We start from the raw sequence: 23,091 nt of genomic DNA on the forward strand, positions 1-23,091 counted from the left end.
TACTATGCTAGTCATTGAAGATGATGCATAGTCAGAGAATGAAACTTATTTGTAAATAACTTGAACTCACTTTTCGGGGAAAAGACTGGTAGGATGTATAGGAGCTAGAAATGATTTGTAAAATTCTTGTTTTTGGTAACTAAAAATTACACTTATGACTTTGATCCTTACAAAGATACTTGTTTATTTTTAAGGGTAACTAATCTCTGTAAGGCTATCTGTTATTTACAAAACACTTTTTAAAGATAAATTCACTTCACTGCTTTTTAATTCACACAGAATTATTCCCTAATGGATGTTCAGCCTTCAAGAAAATTACTCCCAATATAGATGAAGAAGGAGCAATGAAAGAAGATGCTGGAATGATGGATGTCCATTATAGCGAAGTAAGATTCCAGGCCCTGCATTGCCAATTACATAAATTTAACTTCTTAAAATTTATTTACTTTAAAATATTATTACAGCTAACTTAATCTGGATGGTAACTAAGGGTTGATGAACTGTAAGCATTAAAACTGCCCAGGGAAAAGATGTTCCTGTTTGGAATGTGGAGCCCTATCTCTGGAACTGTTCTTATTGTCTGGTTTTAGAAATAATACCCTTTATCATCCTCAAATCACCATCCCAGTAACTAGATCAGAGTCAACATACTTTGGAAAAAAATCTCCATAAAAAATAGTTAACAATGTAACAGCTAAACAGAGGATGCATACAAGTATTTATTTAAAAATGGAAAATTTCTGCTCTTAACTTCTTATGGATAGCAAACAGCTTCAGTTGTCACTCAACAAATATCTGTTGAGCACTGACTTACGAGCAAGGCTTTGGACTTGGTGATATAGGAGCTATAAAATAATTAGGTACGGCTGATCCCTGACCTCCAGTGTCTATCTGAAGAGATAATACATGAAATGGAAAAAAGCAAGACAGTGCCATCTGAGTAATACAGACAGTATGTTCCATGCAGAGTCAGAGTTGAGAAGTTATTTCAGCAGAGAATAGCAGGGACAAAAGTTAAGAGGTGGAAAAGCAGAAGGCATGTTCGAGGGCACAGTGAATGGATCCTTTTGGCTAAGCCAGTGGGTTCCTACAGAGAAGAGTACTAGCTGAGGTCAGATTTTGAGAAACTTGGAATGTTAGGGCTTTATTGAGTAGAATGTTGAATTGCTATCAAAGGTTTCTGAGCAGAATAATGACAAGATGAAAGCAAGGAAGAGGAAAGGTTAATTTGGCGGTAATACGGGAAATGTATTGGAGGTAGATGGATGGAGGCTGGAGCGTGGGCTGCCCTGAGAGTCCAGACGTGAGGCAGTCGGGCCTAAACCCAGATAGCGACAGATTCAGGAAACACTGTGAAGAAAAGAGGAAGACTTGATGGCTATTGGAGAAGAATCAGAGGTAGCTCCGAGATTTCAAGTTTGGTATAGAAAAATGACGGATGGAGGATTTTACAGGGAAGATGATGAATTCAGTGTTTGATGTGTGTTGAATTGGAAGTGAAAGGCTATGGAAATAGAAATAACATCAGGCCACTGGAAATTCAGAACTGAATCTAAGTAGAGAGATCAGGGTTGGAGAGCCATATCTGGAAGTCATAGCTGTGTGAGAACCAAAGCAGAGTGATGACGGGAAGTAATATAGCAAGTGACGGCCAGGCAACCGAGGACTGAATCATACAGACACCCACAGTTAGGGAATGCGGAGACAAAAACAGAAAGAAACAAACAACAAAAAGCAGAGAGATTTAAAGGGTTGAAGTCCCATAGAAATACATATTTAAGATTGTATTAAGAAACGTAAGCAGCAGTCAGGTTAAAGTGAGAGAGACACACTTTATACTTTATGAATTTTTTTAAAAAAATATAAGCAATCTCAGGCTAGCCCTAGTTCATTTAGCTAAAGTGATATCTGCCTAGAAGCTCTACTTCCTAACTATTTCTATATTGGTCTCTCTCCTCATCAGTAAAATAAAGACACTAACACTGTCCTGATCACTTCACAATAAATGTGAAGGCTCTTTATAAGTCATTAGGTGCTACAGGAGTGTCAGGCTTTCTCGCTGACCAACCTGTTAGCAAGGTTTCCTTTTACCCCTAGAACCTAGAAGAGTAGATATTTAAAACATGTTTGCTGAATTAGTTAATCATAACAGAGAATCAAGATACTTGAATTTTAATCCCAGTTGATTGGTTATTGACTATGAAGCCTTGGGTAAGTTAATACACTTCTGGAGTTGTAGTTAGATCAACTTAGATGATTTTCATCTAAGGTCTCCAGTTTTTGTGGGCTGACAGCAGAAAGATTCAGCGGAGTTCGTGGGCGATAAATGGTTCAGCACAACTGAAGTTACGTCCTTTCTTCCAAACAGCAGCTTGAACATAGTCATAGAAATGGCCTTGTGCCTGACCTTTTTTTATACTCTTAAAGACAGCAGTAACATTTCTTACTAGTCAAGAACTATGATCGGTTTTCTATGTAAACACATTTGTTGGAACTCTTGTGTTCTACAGTAATAATTTATACATACTTTTAATTTGACATATACAAATAGAATCATATTCTCCGTAATGCCATTTTATGTTTAGTTTCTATAATAGGGCTTCTTCCTCATGCCCTAGCCAATGGAAAAATAATGCCATTGATTTACAAGTTTTATTGAAATGAAAAATACAAATTGTTGTTCATTTAGTGCCTTATTTAAATATATGAGTTAAACCAATATTAATTTGTTTTTAAGACTGCCATTTCTGACTTTTGCAAGTTTTAAAATATATAACTAATGTACAATAAAATGCACACATCTTAAGTGAACAGCTTAATTTTGACAATTGTATATATCCATGCAACTTAACCACCTCAAACAAGAAACAGAACATGTCCATCCCTCCAGAAAGTTCCAGTGTGCCCATTTCCAGTCAGTTTCCCCACCCCCACTACCTGATTTCTATCAGCGTACATTAGTTTTGCTGGTATCTTGGCGTCATAAAAATTGAATCATTCAGTGTGTACCCTTTGGTATCTGGCTTCTTTTGCTTAACCTAATGTTTTTGCAGTACATCCATGTTGTTGGGTATATCAGAAGTTCTTTTTCATTGCTAGATATTCCATTATATTGACATATGATTTTTAAATCCATTCTCCTATTGATGGATTCTGGATTGTTTCCAATTTGAGATTGTTATGAATAAGGCTGTTTTAAACATTCTTATCTATGACCTTTTGTGGACATATGCATTCGTTTTTCTTGGGTTCACTCCTGGGAGTGAAACTGCTGGATCCTAGGGAAGTTATATGTTTAACTTTATAAGAAACTGCCAAAGAGCTTTTCAAAGTGGCGTGATGATTTTATACTCCCACCAGCAATTGATGAGAGTTTCAGCTGCTCTACTTCCTCACCAACAGCTGATGTTGCTAATCTTTCTATATTTTTACCATCCTGTTAGACACGACTTGGTATGTCATTGTGCTTTTCATTTGTGTTTTCCTGATGACTAATGTGTTGAGCACTTTTTCATGTGCTCCTTTGTCTTTTATATATATATGTATATATAATATATATATGGAAATAGTACTGCCTGATTTTTTAATCTTATTTTTCAATTTATTGTTGCTAGTATATAGAAATACAGTTGATTTTGTATGCTGATCTTATAATCTGCAGTCTTGCTAAATCCGCTTATTAGTTTTAGTACTTTGTATATTCTTTAGGATTTTCTACATACACAATCATGTCATCTGCACAGAAAGAGTTTTACGTTTGCCAATCTCTATGCCTTTTTTCTTCTTCTTGCCTTATTACACTGGCTAGGACCTTCAGCATAATGTTGAATAGAAGTTGTAAGAGCAGACATTCTTGACTTGTTCCCAAATTAGAAGAGTGTTCAGCCTATAGGTTTTTCGTAGATGCTCTTTATCACATTGAGGAAGATCTCTTCTATTCCATTTCCTGAGGGTTCTTTTTTAACATCATGAAGGGGTGTTGAGTTTTTTCAAATGCTTTTTCTGCATCTATTGCTAGAGATCACATTTTTCTCTTTCATTCTGTTTATGTGGTTCATTCTGTTTACACTGGAGTTTTTCCTAATTCTAAACCAACTTCACATTCCTGGGACAAACCTTACTAGCTTGCAACAGATTTTTAATTCCCCCCAAGTTCTTCCTTCTCACTGTTGCTGGAAATTTTAATTTGACTATTAAATGTTAATATACAGATTATTTATTCAAGTAGCAACATTTAATGAACATCAACTATGTGCTGTCACCATACTAGTAAGCAATATAAAATATTGTCCCTACTTTTGAAGAGTCTCAGCCTATTTGGAAAGTCAAAGAGAAAGAAAATGGGCAAGTATGGTGATAAACATCCACTCAATAAATTTATCAGAGTAAGAAAGATAGGTGTCTAGTGTTTTGCTACTCTGTGATCAGGAGAAGAATCCTGAAAGAGGTGACAGTTAAGCTTTCTTAAAGGGGTTAAATAAGTGAAAGGGATTAAAAGATAAGAGGGTAGAGCATGGACAAAGGCACAAAGTTAAGACAACACCATGGTGCTTCAGGGAAACTAATAGTACTTCATTGCTGTTGGGGATAAAGTACAAGGCTGAGCATGATGAATGATGATATTACAAAAGTATCAGCCAGATCACTGCAAGCTTAGTGTGCCAAATGAAAGAGCTTGTCCTTAGTTCTGTGAATGATGGGGAGCCATCATGAGATTTTAAGAAAGCAAGAGGGACGTGGTCTGGTTTGCATTTTAATCAGAACCCTATGGCAAGAGGGGAGGGTATAGCTCAAGTGGTAGGGCGCATGCTTAGCATGCAGGAGGTCCTGGGTTCAATCCCCAGTGCCTCCTCCAAGAATAAATAAATAATAAATAAACCTAATCACCTCCCCTGCCAACCCCCCCAAAAAAACTTCACAAAAAGAACCCTATGGCAGATTTGTGGAGGGTGGATTTGAAAGGGCCAAGGATGGAGGCAGGAAAATCAGTTAGGAAAAAATAATGAAGTCCTTAGGAATAGACTTACCATATGACCCAGGAATCCCACTCCTGGGCATATATCCAGAGGAACCCTACTTCAAAATGACACCTGCACCCCAATGTTCATAGCAGCACTATTTACAATAGCCAAGACATGGAAACAGCCTAAATGTCCATTAACAGATGACTGGATAAAGAAGATGTGGTATATTTATACAGTGGAATACTATTCAGCCATAAAAATGACAACATAACACCATTTACAGCAACATGGATGTCCCTGGAGAATGTCATTCTAAGTGAAGTAAGCCAGAAAGAGAAAGAAAAATACCATATGAGATTGCTCATATGTGGAATCTAAACAAAACAAAACAAAACATAAACACAAAACAGAAACAGACTCATAGACATAGAATACAAACTTGTGGTTGCCAAGGGGGTGGGGGGTGGGAAGGGACAGACTGGGATTTCAAAATGTAGAATAGATAAATAAGATTATATTGTATATAGCAAAGGGAAATATATACAAGATCTTATGGTAGCTCACAGAGAAAAAAAATGTGACAATATATATATGTTCACATATAACTGAAAAATTGTGCTCTACACTGGAATTTACACAACATTGTAAAATGATTATAACTCAATAAAAAATGTTAAAAAAGAAAGAAAGGAAAGGAAAGGAAGAAAGGAAGAAAGGAAGAAAGGAAGAAAGGAAGAAAGAAAGAAAGAAAGAAAGAAAGAAAGAAAGAAAGAAAGAAAGAAAGAAAGTCAGTCTTGACCCTTAGCAACGAGAGTAGAAATGGAGAGGAAGGGTCTGATCTGAGAAGTATTTAGGAAGTAAAACTGGCAGAACTAGGTGATAAACTGATTACAGGATGAGTAAAGAGAGTGTATTTGATTCCTAGGGTTGCCATAACAATGTACACAAACTGGGGGTCTTAAAACAATAGAACTTTATTGTCTTAGAGTTTAGAAGTCTGCAATCAAGGTGTCATCAGGGTCATGCTCCATCCGAGACTCTGGGTAGAAGCCTTCCTCGCCTCTTCCCAGCTTCTGGCGGTAGCTGTCAATCTTTGACCTTCCTAGGCTTGTAGCTTGCATTGCTCGAGTCCCTGCCTCTGTAGTCACATGGTGTTCTTCCTGTATGCCTCTGTCATGTTGGATTGAAGGCTCACCCTACTCCAGTATGACTTCACCTTCACTAATCATATCTGCAATGACCCTATTTGCAAATAAGGTCACATTGTGAGGTACTGGGGGTAAAGATGTCAACTTATCTTTTTGAGGGACACAGTTCAACTTATAACAAAGGGTAAAGTAAAAACTGCTCTTAGTTTTCTAGCTAAGAGTTTATAGGGTGTGGCCACTGGCTAGATAGAAAGCACAAGTGAAAGAGTGAGTTTAGGAAGAAGATGAATTCAAAATTGTCTCAAGGACATACAGGAAGAGCCGTTTTAGCAGTCAGTTCTACAGGTCTGAAGTTCATCTCTTTAAGATAAAAACAAACTGTTAAGATTTATAGATAGCATGAGTGATTGGCTCATCTTATTGTTGAGAACATGAGATGATAGTTCACAAAATTGTTTTAGAGCAGCTGTTATTATGGCAAAGTCGGAGATCTCTATCTTGAGGTATTATAATATCATTCTCACTAATTTTAGAACCAATAGACAGGAAGGAAGAATTCTTGGCCAAAATCACATCATTTTAATAAACACCTATGTCACTAATGCAACAGCTTGAAAGTTGTCAAATTGTCTAAATATTTTTGTGTGTAATACAATTTCAACATAAAGGGAAAATAATGGACATTTATAGGCTTAGTGAAATTCACCCTGTTAGACAATGACATCCTCAGTTTGGAACAATGTATCCCTTTTTAAAAATACTTCCTGTCTATATGTCACTACTTGTAAGTACAGTTAACATCCTCATTACATGATAAACAAAATAAACAGATGTAGTTTACTATTGTCAATATTAACTTCATACTTTTAAGAATGGTTTCAATTTCATATATTTCAAGTATTTGATTTAGAAAATACAGTCACACAACTGTACTCTTTCTGTGCATTTCATTAAATTCAGTACATTCTGTTCTTTATTAACTTGAAATGGTTCAAAATACATTTGCCCAGAACTCTAAAACTATCTCTAATTCCTGCTTGCATTTTTCTCTCAACACAGGAAGTTTTGCTGGAGTTGCTAGAACAATGTGTGGATGGCTTATGGAAAGCAGAACGTTATGAAGTAATCTCTGAAATTTCCAAGTTGATCATTCCAATTTATGAGAAACGTCGAGAGTTCGAGGTAGGTAATTTAAACATCTGCATCATTGGTCTATATATTTTATTTTGGTCTTAAGTTACTATCCTTAAAAAATGCTATGAGGTTCTAAAAGTAGAGTCCTACCTTATATTCATATAAATTTTCCAAATGAAATTAAGGATAAAAAATCTAAAATTGAAATTTACATTATATCAGCAGTTCTCAAAACATTTTTATTTAGCAGTCTCCCCTCTTTCCCTCATGGCATAAAACGATTGATGTTGTCTTCACTAAATATTTGCTAAAAAGGCTGTTGGATTTCCACGCTGCCTGGGAAGAGGCATTGGCAGGATTCAATTCTTTACAGTTTGACGGGGAGATGAAAAGTGCTGGCAGATGACAGTGAGGGAGGTAATAAGACACTAGTAATAGCCCTATTATGAGAAATTTTTCAATTTAGTCGGCTGGATAAAACTGTTGATGAAGGGTAGTTAATAAAGAATAGCAGTATGATGAACAGCTGTTGCCACCAGCACTGAACAGGAATTCTTTATTTTCATGTTTCTAAGTCCCTATCATAATTTTCTACCCCTCCTATGCTAGGAAGGGGTGATTTAGGATTCAAGCCATTTTTTAAAGCAATTTATCCTTCAATATAGCAAGTAGTCTTTCGTTGCTGAAGAAGTTTCCAAGAGTGAAAACATACATTTAATATCATCTATATAGTGCTCTCATCTGTGCTCCAAACTGGCTCTGAGCAAACTCACTTTTTCTGGGTCTTTCTCTCTTTGCCATACTGTTGGTGTATATGGGGCATGCCTGAAAAATCATAGTTAATGTTCAAATGATTATATTAAAAAGCAAGAGTTAGATAATTAAATCTAGGTCATGTAGATGGCAAAGAATAGCCTGTGAGATGAGACAGGAATTGGCACTGCCCCTTTGATCAAAGCATTACATCCTAAGAACCTTTTTAAAAGTTTCAGAATACCCACTTTCTTACTCTTAGGTTGAAAATCAGTCTATTAGAAACCCAGGGAGCATTTTGCTACTCAGTTGACTAAATAGGGAAAGAAGAAAAATATGTCTTCCGTACACATTAAAGGAAACGCTATGTTCTGTAGGGGAACTACTCCTATTTCCTTGTAGGGGTGCAAGGCTCTGTATAGATCCCCTAGCATTCTGCCTGAGATGAAGTAATTTTTCAGTATATCTTTGTGAGATGGGCTGAAAAGTGTCAGAGATAACACCATAAAGGTAAGGAAACTTCCTTCAAATTGAGCTCAGCTGCAGGAAATAGTATGAATGGAAAAAATTTTAGAGAAAGAATATCTGCTTCTGTAAGCCAGCAAAAGAAAAATGCCATATGATACCACTTATATGTGGAATCTGAAAAAAAGGATATAAATGAACTGCTTATTATTTATAACTTAAGATGATTGATTTCTTGAATATGTGTGAGCACATTTTGACTGTCCTTTATGATTGGATTACTGCATTCTGTTGATTCTTAATTTGTGATTGGCTTTATTCCTTTGATAACTATGTAAGTTTAAAAAGCTAAACCTCTAAACTGTACTTAGAAACAATGAACAGTACATATATGTAAATTTTTAAAATGCACAGTATATTGTATATATGTATTTACATGCAATATATTGTATATGTGCATCAAATTGTATCAGTTTTACCTCATAAAACTGAAAAATGGGGACTAAAACAAAGTAAAACTAACCCCCGAGTCACACAAAAAAGAATATCTGCTTCTGTGCTCCCCCTTTTTTTATTGAAGTGAAATTCACATAACAATTAACCATTTTCAGGTGGACAGTTCTGTGGCATTTCGTGCATTCATGGCATTGTGCTCCCACCACCTCTCTAGCTTCAAAATGTTTTCATCACCCCAGAAAAACACCCCATATCCTTTAGGTAACCATTCTCCACCCCATCCTCCATCCCCTAGTAACCACTAATTTGTTTTCTGTCTCTGTGGACTTGCCTGTTCTGGATGTGTCATAAAAAAGGATTAATACAAGATGTGACCTTTTGTGTCTGGCTCCTTTCACTTAGCATAATATTTAGAGGTTTATCTAGGTTGTAGCATGTATCAGAACTTCATTCCTTTTTGTGGCTGAGTGATATTCCATGGTATGGATATGCTAGTTTGTCCATTTACCTGTTACAGACATTTGGGTTGTTTCCACATTTTGACTGTTACAAATAGTGCTGTTGTAAACATTTATGTATAAGTTTCTATATGGGCATGTTTTCACTTCTCTTGGATATATACCTAAGAGGGTAATTCCTGGGTCATACAGTAACTGTATGTATAACTTCTGAGTAACCACCAAACTGTTTTCCCTTTTCCCTTCCCCCCAGCAATGTACACAGTCCACATTTTGACCAATACTTGTTTTGGTTTCTTATTACAGCCCTCCTGGTGGATATAAAGTGGTGTCACATTGTGGTTTTGATTAGTATTTCCTTAATGACCAATGATTTTGAAGATCTTTTCATGTACTTGTTGGCCATTCACGTATGTTCTTTGGAGGAATGTCTATTCAAGTCCTTTGCTCACTTTTAAATTGGGATGTTTGCCTTTTTAATGTTGAACTGTGAGAGTTCTTTTTATTTTCCGGATATGAAAATTTATCAAATCTGTGATGTGCAAATATTTCCTCCAGTTCTGTAGGTTGTCTTTTCATGTTCTTGATAACGTTCTTTGCACAGTGCGTGCCCGTTTTCTGGGTGTGAAAAGAATATATTCTTTGAAAATGTCTGTGAACTTGTGTAAAAGCCGTCCTCACACAGGCTCACACCATCATTTTTGTGTCTGCATTTCATGTTCTTCTTCCAAAGTGCTTGGACAGATTGTTTACTCCACCTAAGGGCTCAAGCAAAGCATTCTGCTTCTCTTTCAGTTAAATAATTCAGACATATAGAAAATAGTAGTCAATAATACATTATTTGTAAAGTATACATTATCATTGGTATATTAATGAAATGAAGCATAATATTTAGAAATGGCAGTGTCATTTGACAAATTGAAGCTCCACCCTGTGACCTAAACTTGTTAAGGAGTTTTGTTTAATTTCGTGACCAAGAGGGAGGGGAGTGTGAGTTACCCCACCAAAACCATTTTGAAAAGGAAATAGTGTTGCTTTTTTTCCCCCTGTGCATTTATCTTAGACATTTAGTAATTAACCAAAACATAAAGCTAAAGTTTATTCTCATTTTTTTCAGAAACTTACTCAAGTTTATAGAACTCTTCATGGAGCTTACACAAAAATTCTGGAGGTTATGCACACAAAGAAAAGGCTTTTAGGAACTTTCTTCAGAGTTGCCTTTTACGGCCAAGTAAGTATACTTTAGTTAATAAAGTTGTTTTTCTTTTTAAACTTTCACCTTTGAATTGTTAGATTACTATAGCAGCGGTTATTGGTCCTAGGAGTCTGTCTAGATGGAGTGCCTATCACAACAGCAGGAAGCCTCTTTTGTGAGTGTAAAGTTCACTTTCATTCCCATATCTAAATCCACTAGGTCAGAGTACAACATATAAGATTTGCATTTTTCCTTCAGTTTCATTTTATGTTAGGCTTCTTAAATATATATTTAATATCTAGTACTGCAAGTTTCCAAATAAAAATCAGGTAAGTATGCAGGGAATGAAAAAAATCAAGTGTGGAGCTCTTCAGGCCAATAATATGTTCATATGACCGTGAGTCTGAAAATTCTCACTTACTTAATTTAAAAGAGTGAATATAGGCATGTAGCTTTTAGTACTATTATTTAAAAATCTATTCCAAATACATTATTGCTAGTTATTTAGTAGGTTTTCTCTAAATACTGTGTTTGCTCATACTACTTATAATTTACTGTATGTTTAACTTTACAATAGTCTTTTTTTGAAGAAGAGGATGGAAAGGAGTACATCTATAAAGAGCCAAAGCTCACCGGCCTCTCGGAGATTTCCCTGAGACTTGTTAAACTTTATGGTGAAAAATTTGGTACAGAGAATGTCAAAATAATTCAGGATTCAGACAAGGTAACATATGCGCTGCATTTTGAAATCATTACTTGTTACTTCCAAGCATGGTACATTGCTCCTGACTTTTTCCTTTTTCAGCTGGGGAGAAGCATGGAAAATAGAGCCTTTCTAGATCGTGCAAGAAAGGATAGCGGCTTTGGAGTCAGAGAGGATTCAAATCTCCACTGTCTGCCACCTGCTAGCTCTGTGACCATAGGGAAGTTACTTAACCTCTCTGTGCCTCATTTTCCTCATTGGTAAAATGGAAATAATAGTGCCTTCCTCATGGAGTTGTATGGATTCAGTAAGTTAATATATGGAAAGTGATTAGAGTTCTGGTATATAAAAAAGCATTCACTAATACTAGAAGCTGGCATGCTCAATAAAGGTTAGCTATTACTGTGAATGCTGTTGTGTGCATGATTGCCAATTTCATACTTTATGATTAAAATAATCTTCGTGCACACATTTTATTCTAAGGTATCCTTAGTCTAGTAGTTGCATTTGCAGTGATGTAGATTTCAGAGAGATGCCTTGGGCCTTGCTGTAACCGCTATCCATCCTACTAGGCCCTGCCAAGGCAAGGAAGGATGAGAAAGGTTCCAGCAAGAGACGCTCTTTCCTAGAAATGCATAGTTCCCTACAGACAGAATTTCAGGAAGGCACAGTAGGAATGCCTGACTGTCCTTAGTTGCCATGGGTGTGCCCAGGATGAGCACTGATTTTTAAGGTAGGTACAACCTATACAGCGCAGGGTCTACAGGCCCTAGCAGTATTTACTGAGTGACTATGATTTGCATGGTGCTGTGTAAAGTACTTAACAGCTAATAGGCAGCGTTGCCAGAGTGAGAAGCCCATGGCAATGGTAAAGATACTTCATTTTCTACCATGAAAATGATTTCTTCACTTTGTAGACTTACCTTTATCTCATGGAGGTTGTTTTATCTTAAACATATGCCTTAAGATATTTAAAAATAGATGTGCTGGTAGGTTCAAAAGTCATTAATATTCAGCAAAAAACCTCTCAATACTTATCAGTTTCACTATTTTGTGTTGTTTTATTGAATTAAGACAACGGAAAATGTTATCTCCTTGTAGCCAGAAAGGCTTAAGCTTGCTGCCATGCTACTGATACTATAAATGGAAAGTTAATGGAAATCCAAACTTGCAGTACAACATGCAGTTTTCTACTTTATTCTGCCTCTGAAAACCTGGCCAACAAGCAGTAATGACAAATCTCCATCAGGCAGCTGGACTCCTGACATTATTTGTGTGTACAATATTTTAGTCATTCCTCACAGGCAACAGCCATAATAAGCAGTTGCTACTTTTAAAAACCTTATTTTTTTTCTTAATGTGTGAAATCCAAAATTAAAAACACTTTTACTTGCCAAAGAACAAAATCTGCTTAAGGGCACAGACAATTTGAGGAACAGTTGGGCAATGTTTTCCAGAATTTAAAATGTATGTTTCTTTGGAGCCAACAATTTCATATTTAAGATTTTATCTCGTAGATGTACAAACACAAAGATGTATGTTTAAAGGTGTTTATTGCTACAAAGTTTGTTAACAAAAGCCTGGAAGCAATCTGATGTCCATATGGTTAAAGAAATGATATCACCCACATAATGGATATAGTAACCTAGGCGTTACAAATTTTGTAAGTATTGATATGAACCCATCAAGATATATTATTGAGAGAAAAAAGGTGAGGTACAGGACATTATAGATAGGATGATCACATGTGTGTAAAAACTGGTATTCACATTTACTCACTTGTGTATGCTTAGGAAATTTCTGGAATGATACATACAAAATTGTTAACCAAGGTTATCCCTGAGGAGAGACTAGAGTCTTATGTGGAAAGACAGACTTTTTAAAAAACTTTTCATGTATACCCTTGTGTTCTGTTTAAATGTTTTACCATATACATATTTTACTTTTATAAGGTTAAAATCAAGCTTGATCTCTAGTTTGTTGAGTGCTTTTATTATGAAAGGGTGTTGAATTTTGTCAAATGTTTTTCCTAATTGTTTCAGGTGATCATATGGTTTTTCCCCTTCATTTCTGTTAATGTGGTGTGTATTACATTGATCAATTTTCCTACGTTGAACTATCCTTGCATCCCAGGAATAGATCCCACTTGGTCATGGTGTGTAATCCTTTCAATATGCTGCTGAATTTGGTTTGCTAGTATTCTTTTGAGGACCTTTGCATAAGGGATATTGGTCTGTAGTTTTCTTGTACTGTTGTCTGGCTTTGGTATCAGAGTAATGCTGACCTCATAGAGTGAGTTAGGGAGTGTTCCTTCCTCTTCACTTTTTGGGGAAAATTTGAGGATTGATGTTAGTTTTCCTTGAAAACTTCACCAGTGAAGACATCAGATCCAGAGCTTCTCTTTGTTAGGAGATTTTTTAAATTATTGATTCAGTCTCTTTACTAGTTAAAGATCTCTTCAGATTTTTCTATTTCTTCATGGTTTAGTTTTGGTAGGCTTTGTGTTTCTAGGAATTTGTTCATTTCACATTTCATCTAGGCTGTCTAATTTGTCGGCATATAGCTGCTCATAGTACTCTCTTATAATCCTTTTTATTTCTGTACAATTGGTAGTAATGTCCTCATTTTCATTTCTGATTTTGGTAATTTGAATGCTCTTTTTTTTTAGTCTATCTATTAAAGCTTTGTCAATCTTGTTGATCTTTTCAGAGATCCAACTTTTAGTTTCATTGATTTTTCTCTATTTTTCTATTCTCTATTTCATTTATCTATGTTATGATCTTTATTATTTCCTTCCTTCTGCTAGCTTTGGGTTTAGTTTGTTCTTTTCTTTTTAGTTCCTTAAGTTGTAAAATTAGATTGTTAATTTGAGATCGTTCCTATTTTTTAATGTTGAATGTTTACAGCTATAAATTTCCCTCTTAGCACTGCTTTTGCTGTGTCCCATAAGTTTTGGTAATGTTGTGATTCCATTTTCATTAATCTCTAAGTATTTTCTAATTACTCTTGTGAGTTCTTCTTTGATTCATTGATTTTTTAAAAGTATATTGTTTAATTTTCACAAAATTTACTTCTTAAACTTGAATTTATACCAATTTCAATAACAGAAAAATTCTGCTCCTTTAACAGCTCCATCCCTAACCCTTTCAGTTGTTGATGTCACAGAATCACATCTCTATATGTTGTGCATCCAAAAACATTAGCTAATAATTTTAATGTATTAGTCTCTTAAATTATTTGGAGTTATAAACCAAAGTTTTGGTAATACTAGCTTTTAGACCAATTTTTAAATGTATTAGTCTTAAATCATGTAGAAAACAAAAAGCAGTAAGCAGTATCGTTACCATGGTTATGATAATACTAACTTTTGTAATTACACACGTATTTTTTACTGAGATCTTTATTTCTTCATACAGCTTTGAGTTACTGTCTGATGTCCCTTCATTGTAACCAGCAGGACTCCCTTTAGTGTTCCATATAGGGCAGCTCTAGTGGTAACAAACTCCCTCAGCTTTTCTTTATCTGGGTATGTCAATCTCTCCCTCACTTTTAAGGAGAGTTTTGCCAGATATAGGATTCTTGATTGACAGATTGTTGTTGTTGTTTAGCACTTTGTATCAGTTCAGTGCCTTCTGGCCTCCAAAGTTTCTGATGAGAAATCTGATCATCTTATTGAGGATCCCTTGTATATTACTGAGTCATTTATCTCTTGCTCCTTTCAAAATTCTCTTTTAACAGTGTGATTTTAATGTGTCTCAGTGTGGGTATCTTTGAGTTACCCTACCTGGAGTTTGTTGAGCTTCCTGGATGTTTATAGTCATGTTTTTCATCAAATTTGGGAAGTTTTCAGCCATTATTTCTTCAAATATTGTCTCTGCCCCTTTCTCTTTTCTCCTTTAGGGACTACCACAAGGTATATGTTGGTCTTCTGGGTGATGTTCCACAGGTTTCTTAGGCTCTGTCACTCTTCAATTTTTTTTTTCCTTTCTGTTCTTCTGACTTGATCATTCCCATTGTCCTGTCTTCAAGTTCGCTCTTACTTCTGCCTGCTGAAATCTGCCTTTGAATCCTTCTGGTGAACTTTCATTTCAGTTATTGTATTTTTCAGCTCTGAAAAAAAATTTTGGTTTCTTTTTAGGTTTTCTACCTCTTTGTTGATATTGACATTTTGTTCATGTATCATTTTCTTGATTTTATATTTTCCTTTAATTACTTAATCCTCAAGGCTGTTGTTTTAAAGTCTTTTTCTAGTAGATCTATTAGATCTGCTATCAGGGACAGTTTCTCTTGGTTTATTTTTCTTCTTTGAATGGGCCATGCTTTCTTGTTTCTTTGTATGCTTGTGATTTTTTTGTTGAAAACTGGACATTTGAAATTAATAATATGGTCACTCTGGAAATCAGAATTTCCCCCTTTCCAAGGGTTTGCAGTTTTGTTTGTTTTTAATCATTGTAGGCTGTCTCTGTGCCAAAGGACAGCCTGAGGTGTAAACTTGGGGGTCTTCTCAGGTCTGTTCTGAGCCTGCACCTTCCCTTGAGCATGCCCAGTGACTTTCTAGTTTCCCTCATATATGCAGTTGCTTTTGAATGCCCTAATCTTTAATGTCTGGCTCCCAAGAGGGGAGAAAGAGGAAAATGAAGTGAGGAGGGTGGAGAAAAGATACTGGTCCTTTAAATCCCCTGCAAGTCCTTCAGCCAGATGGGGAGGGCCTTGCAACAATGGGGAAAGGTGCAACAATGGCCACAGCCTCTTTGCACCTCTGGGATCAGAAGCAGCAGTCAGCAATCACAGCACAGATCCCCAGTATTTGGAAGACAGGGTCCTTCTTGTTCATCTTGGCTCCCGCAAACTGTTCCAGGAACATGTGCACAGCTGCCTGCCATGGAGCTTGGGGGTGAGGTATGGGTAGCTGCCATTTTGTCAAGAACTAAAACTGACCAAGATCAAAATTAACTGCAATTTTATATCCATGCCTTCCCCTGAAAGTTGCAAACCTTCAATAGACTCCAGAGATCTGAAATAGTTACATCAGACAGACTCTGCCAGTGTTACCATTGTCTCTGTAGGAAGATAAATCTCTGGTGCTCTGCCATCGTCTCAGAATCCTGTCTGTATTTTTGAGGTGGAACTCAAATGTACAGTTAACCATTTTAATATATTTTGAGGAATCAGATTATAAAACAATGCTCAGCATGATCTCAGGTTCGTAAATATATGTGCATAGAAAAAAGATTAGAAGGAAATATATGAAAATGTGAATAATGGTCACTGCTGAGTGGTCACATTACAGTTTTTTTTTCTGCCTACATTTCTGTAATCTCAAATTCGTTTCTGTAACTTCTTTATAATCAGAAGGAAATGATCCTTAAAAAAAGAGCAAAGACCTCTTCCAAGTGTGTATTCAGTTCACAGTGTGTTCAATGACAGTGTTCCTCAGTTGATCTTAAAGTTGTTAGTAGCTTACCTGTACCCTCGTTTCCTTTCTATTGCATAAAAACAAAAGTTTCTTACATTACAGGTAAATGTCAAAGACCTTGATCCAAAATATGCTCATATCCAAGTCACATATGTGAAGCCCTACTTTGATGACAAAGAACTCACAGAAAGAAAGACTGAATTTGAAAGAAACCATAATATCAACAGATTTGTTTTTGAGGCTCCTTATACATTATCAGGCAAAAAACAAGGTTGTATAGAAGAACAGTGCAAACGCCGTACGATCTTGACTAGTAAGTAGGACTTGGCATAACTTCTTTGTTTGACATATGGTCTTTTTTGATACACAAAAGTAGCAGCTGGTCAGCAGGAAAATGTAACTGAAATTTTAATCACTCATTGTTCTGCTGTTCAGTCACTAACTTGCACCAACTTGGCTATGTCATAAACCATTGTTTTCCCATATGTAATTCATGATTGCTCTGAGTTATCTTATAAAGAGAATTTCACCCTCAATCCTAAAGTAATAAGGTGCCTATTTGGTCCCCTGAGGTATTTTCTACAGAATGCACAGGGAGAATTAAGCACAACAGATTTTTTTCCCTTTAATTTGGCTGTTTTATTTACTATCTTAGAAACTCATTTGTTCAATCTTAACATTTAATAGCTTCAAACTCATTTCCATATGTGAAGAAGAGGATCCCTATAACCTATGAACAGCAGATTAATTTAAAGCCAATTGATGTTGCTACTGATGAAATAAAAGATAAAACTGCAGAGCTGCAAAAGCTTTGCTCTTCTGCTGACGTGGACATGATTCAGCTCCAACTTAAACTGCAGGGCTGCGTTTCAGTGCAGGTATGGTGGTTGCTAAACGTGTATTAAATATTTCTCAGTGTTCCTCTTGCTCTCATAAGGGCACAGAGCAAGCACTAATGGAAACTGTTATATTGAATGCAAAAACCTGTACGTTTTTGATTAACTCAATAAAGCAATTATGTTCAATTTCTATAAATTTTGTGTTCCGTCAGAGGACCTTAACATAAATCCCTCTGACTGTAGCCAAGCCCTATATTTACATATCAGAAATCATTAACATATTAGAGTATCATCTTTGCAGATGATTTACTTTAATTTTTTCAGATAAATTTATAGTATGAATAGTAAATGTTAGAGAAAAAACGTGACAATGAATTATATATAGTTCATGTATAACTGATAAATTGTGCTCTACACTGAAATTTGACACATTGTAAAATGATTATAAATCATTAAAAACGTTAAAAAAAAGCATAGTAAATGTTTCTCAGATGTGGATTTTTAACATACTGTTTTTTTTTAAAGAGAAATGCAAAAATTACTTTTTGATTACATTCCAACAACTCTCATTTTCCTCCTTTTGTAATTTAGGTAAATGCAGGTCCATTAGCATATGCAAGGGCTTTCTTAAATGACAGTCAAGCTAGCAAGTATCCACCTAAGAAAGTAAATGAGTTGAAAGACATGTTTAGGTAAGTGCTTTGTAGTTCTCAGATTAGACCTCTATTGTTTTACTCTATTTTCTTCTTAAAAGAAACCAAAATATTCACCAAATGTCCCTTGAGAAAAGGACATTCTCTGTTCTCTTTCACAATATTTAAGTGACCTTCTAATGGTACTTTAAGTAGAGAGGAAATGTGTGATCTCTTTCCTACTGCAGCACTTTAACAATGTCCTAGTGACCCAAGAGATTAAATATGCCAATTTACTTGATTGCTTTCGATATTATGACAAAAACACAAGCCTACGTTCATCACATGATTTCCTCCTCTGTCTGATTGATCTCATTTTACAGCATTTCAGGCCATTTAGGGTAGGAAGGGTTGGATAGGCTTGCTCCTGTCCCATGTCGTTTAGTTCCACGTGGGTTCCCCAGCCTAGGGCATGTGATATCTCGTCTAGAATAAGCATCCTTCTAAGCTAAGGCATGTCCTGAATGGTCTTGCATTAGAAGACAAAATCTATTTCATCTATAAAAGGAGTTTACATTCAGAATAAAAGAGACAAATGAGTAAGGTAAACTAATGACAAAGATAACTTATCCACTCATTTGCTCCCAACTTATTTCACTTTTCCTCTCTGTGTTATCAGCTGTTTTCAGGTTAGAGTAACCAGCAGTCATTCAATGTTTATTAATGCCTGGCATATACAAAAAGATTCTACTAGTTGCTATGACAGGGATACAAAACAAATGGGCAGTGAGGTACTTTGTCCCCTAAGACATACATTCTAATTATGGACATTAAACATAAATACGTGAAATGATGGAAAAATGCTTGTATGATAAGTCATCAATTCTCTGTCCCCACTCTTACCAGCCCAGGGCAGATACTTCATACCTATAGCACCCAGCACTGGACTGGGTACATAGTTAGCCTCAAATAAATTATTTTTGAATGAATAACATTATCTACAGATGTAAATTAATGTTAGCACAACTTTAGCTGATATCATATCAAGTAAATGACTGAGCAAGTAGGCTTCCTAGAGGGTATATGTTTTGAGCAAAGTAAGAAAACCGAAGGAGAAAGGTGGAAGAGATATTTCAGACTTAGTGGCACTAGCAAAACACAGAGATAAAATACAGGAGTCTAATCTTCCTTCTAGGTAAGCCATGGTTAAAGTAAATACTAAATTTTCAGTGAGACTTTCTAGGAATAACAAAAACTTTATCTTTGATCTTCATCCACAGGAAGTTCATCCAAGCATGCAGCATTGCACTGGAACTAAATGAGCGGCTAATTAAAGAGGATCAGGTTGAATACCATGAAGGGCTTAAGTCAAATTTCAGAGATATGGTGAAAGAATTATCTGATATTATTCACGAGCAGGCAAGTATTAGGATGGTTGAAAACAAAAATTTGATCTGGGGTCCCTAAATAGTTACTTAGCAAAACCTATTGGTTTGAAACATGTTACCTTGAAATTACTGAGTCTGTTATTTTGAAATTTGCTCATATTTAGTCATTTAAATGATATAATACAAATCAAACGTGAAGCAGTTCTCTGAAGCAATTGCTAAAGCAATTGTCAGTAATAAATCATTTTGTTCTTGTGCCACAGTGCCATTAGAAGTGAGTAGCTGAGCAAATCTGTTGATCTACTATGAACATGGATAAGAGTCTTTCAGAAAGGATCCTAGAGAAGTGAAATTATTGGCTCAGCAACCAAATCCCTAAATGAATATCTCTACCTTGGCTGTAAGAAACTAGGTACAGGTTCCGCGTCTGCAGATTCAACCAACTGCCAATTGAAAATATTTTTAAAAAATTCCAGAAAGTTCCAAAAAGCAAAACTTGAACTTGCTGCAAGCAGCAGCTCTTTACCTAGCATTTACATTGTATTAGGTATTATAAGTAATCTAGAGATGATTTACAGTATACAGAAGGATGTGCATAGGTTATATGCAGATTTTATATGAGACCTGCACATCCTCAAATTTTCATATCCTAGGGAGAGGGGGCGATGGTCCAGGAACTAATCCTCTGAGGATACCTGGGGGCAACTATACTATCATTTAAGTGAGATCCTGAGTGACTTCCAAAATTTGGGAATTGTCTTAACTACCCATACAGCCTGCAAAACTCTCTATTTTCATAAAACTTAGCATTTTAATCTGTGACTGAGTGTTAATGACAGTTATAGCTAACTTAGTAAAGCACAATCTGAAAAATATAGAAGCAACAATCTGCTCACCACTTACAGCCAAATTGTTATAATTAAGTAGTTATGACTTTTATATACCTACTTACCTTAAAATCAGAGTACTCCTGGATTATCCTGGTAAACTTCATTCCTACATTGCAGTCCTGAGATCTGTTTACAACCAATCTATACATGGATGGTCACTTAAGTGTTTTAAAATCTTCAACACATTTGTAAAAGTCACCACATGATGGATGGTCTTGATCCCTCAGGTCCTGAGCCTATTAAGCTTATCATAAAATCTCCCTCATTTCCTTACTAAGGAAAACACCCAGTAAGATTAATATTTGCTTCAGAAACTCTTCAACCTCTCAACTTTTTAAGAAATTAAGACTCCTTAAAAGAAACAAGGATAACTACAACCCTTTAGCGAATGCATTCTTAACGATGGTTCCAGAAAGGAGAACTTCATCTGTCCTGTTATCTGCATTTCAGTGATCACTTGAAGGCACTCCCCTGTGTGAGACCATCATACAAAGGGTGTACTTACAAATAGGCTGACAGTGGTTAGTACCCAAAGAACTGCAGTGAATTGATGGGGAAAAGAAAAGATATTTCTAGGGAAACAAAAGCTAGTTGACTCTGAATCAAGTTCTACCTCTCTGAATTTGTTTTACATGCTTTCTTAGAAAGGACTATGGGAAATTTAGTTACAATTATCCCACGGTTGCACTGAGTGACCAGGAGTCTTAATTTTCTAACCATTATCATCTCTATACCTAGTATAGAGAAACCAGTCAGCCAGACTTTCATCATCCCATCTGTTCAATGAGACCACTTACCCCAGTCTCCTACTCTCCCATTCTCATGGCTGGGAAACTTGTTGGCTTGCGGAGTGTTGGAATCAGTGTTCTGTTAGTTCTTTTTGCCGTCTTTACTTATGTTAGCCCACTTAGGAGTGAATGCAAACTGTTCCAAGGCATGCCTTTGCTGCTCAGTTTTCAGAAGCCCTTTTTTGCCTCCTTCCCAAAGCAGCCAGGCGATCAGGGCTAGGAAAGGAGGGAATCATTCTACTTCCTTTATTGTTTGTATTTCAAGCTCAGCCCATGAGTACAGTGGGGGTTTAACCTCTCTACCGTCACTGTTCTGGGGTATACTTTTATCAAATAGATTATATAATTTATTCCTAGAAACTGTCCAGTTTGAGTTTCTATTCTCCATAGTCCATAGGAAAAAAACAGCAAAAACTGCTCCTTCACAAAAGATATAAAGCAATTACATCATTTTAAGCCAATGTGTATTATATTAGTTACATAATTTACATGCAATTGTATGACCTAGCCTTGAACTCGATTATTCAAATTGAAAGCAAATTATTCAATTTACTGCTATTACTGTGATCAAAATATTTACAGCAGTTATTTTATAAAGTTCTCTTTTCCCTTGTTAAAAAAAATTCAACTGAGTAAATTTTAAAGATCTTGGCTTTATTCAGTAATTGAGGATTTGGGCAGCATCCCATCTAGCAGACAGAAAGGCGCTCCGAAGAGCTTTACAAAATGGAAGACTTACATGTAGAAGGAGGCAGAGCAAGGAAGTTATTCTAGAAACGACCTGATTGTTTCAGGCAAGGGCACCTTCCTTTGGGGCAGGGCAAGGGTCTGTCAGGTGGATTATCTCACTAGTACCAAGTAAGTAATTCCAGACTGAAAGTAAGACACATACTTTTTTGGCTGGTTAAGGTTACCACCAGCCTGGAAAAAACTGAAACTGCAATTAGATTAGGTATTAAGTCTCAGGCTTTTAGCACAAGTGACTCTATTTTGGGCCTCTTGTCTCTTTTTTAACACCCTGATGAAGCATGGATTTTACAAATCTGCTGTCATATTTCCTACCTCTCTCATTGAACTTCCATAAACCATGGCTATTTTATCTAGTTGTAGAGACCAGTATTTTAGATCCTTGATATAATTATGTATTGATAGCTAACCCAGAAAAGCCTTAGTTTCTATTGGTTTATATTTATGCAAGCTATACTGTCATACTGCATCATATCCAGGTATGCCTTACTTTGGGCAAATGTTTTAGAGTGAATTTTTGTGAATCGGTATTTCCTATTAGATTCTCATATAAAAGAGAGCCTTTTTTAATCATACACTTTGAGACACATTACTTCCCAGAGGAAAATATAATAATACAACAAAATAAGATAAAATATAGCTGTACGCTGAAATACAAATTATCTGTTGTGCTCCATAAATGATTACTTGACAAAAAGATAATGGCCTGGATATTCCTTGGCCCTTTGCAATGTAATCTGCTACACTATACCAAAATGTGAAGTCCTTTTAAAAACTTCTTTAGGCTTTTGACTTTTTTGTAGGGATTTATATTATCTTAAAACTATTAATTGCAGATTTCTAAATTAGATAGATTTAGTGGTGGCCATTGTCGTTTCTGTTTTGTTTTATTCATAATGAATGCTCTATTGGCTTGTCGCATCTGACAGGTGTGGATAATCTCTTACATCTCTCCTGTGCTTTCAGATTAATGTTAGGAGTTACGATTTTTGTGAGAGAAAATTTCTCTATTATGGACTTTATATGAGACATGATATGTAGCAACACAAATGACATGACCCATTACTGCCACCAGAGACCAATCTGCAGGCTTAGTACTGAAGTTTCAGAGCTAA

General features: G+C 35.9%; 1 protein-coding gene across 3 annotated transcripts in view; it reads left to right on the plus strand.

Annotated features, from left to right (window-relative positions):
* Positions 1 to 23,091, plus strand: part of DOCK11 (dedicator of cytokinesis 11) — a 129,863-nt gene that overhangs the window by 101,808 nt on the left and 4,964 nt on the right. For all 3 annotated transcript variants that reach the window (XM_032475843.1, XM_032475845.1, XM_032475846.1), the window contains 8 exons: positions 280 to 386; positions 7,172 to 7,294; positions 10,496 to 10,609; positions 11,151 to 11,297; positions 16,795 to 17,005; positions 17,380 to 17,570; positions 18,123 to 18,223; positions 19,444 to 19,582. In XM_032475843.1, coding sequence (XP_032331734.1) covers positions 280 to 386; positions 7,172 to 7,294; positions 10,496 to 10,609; positions 11,151 to 11,297; positions 16,795 to 17,005; positions 17,380 to 17,570; positions 18,123 to 18,223; positions 19,444 to 19,582 — 1,133 coding nt within the window. The remainder of the gene's footprint in view (positions 1 to 279; positions 387 to 7,171; positions 7,295 to 10,495; positions 10,610 to 11,150; positions 11,298 to 16,794; positions 17,006 to 17,379; positions 17,571 to 18,122; positions 18,224 to 19,443; positions 19,583 to 23,091) is intronic.

Source organism: Camelus ferus, chromosome X (assembly GCF_009834535.1).
Source record: "Camelus ferus isolate YT-003-E chromosome X, BCGSAC_Cfer_1.0, whole genome shotgun sequence".
Classification (NCBI taxonomy): Eukaryota; Metazoa; Chordata; class Mammalia; order Artiodactyla; family Camelidae; genus Camelus; species Camelus ferus.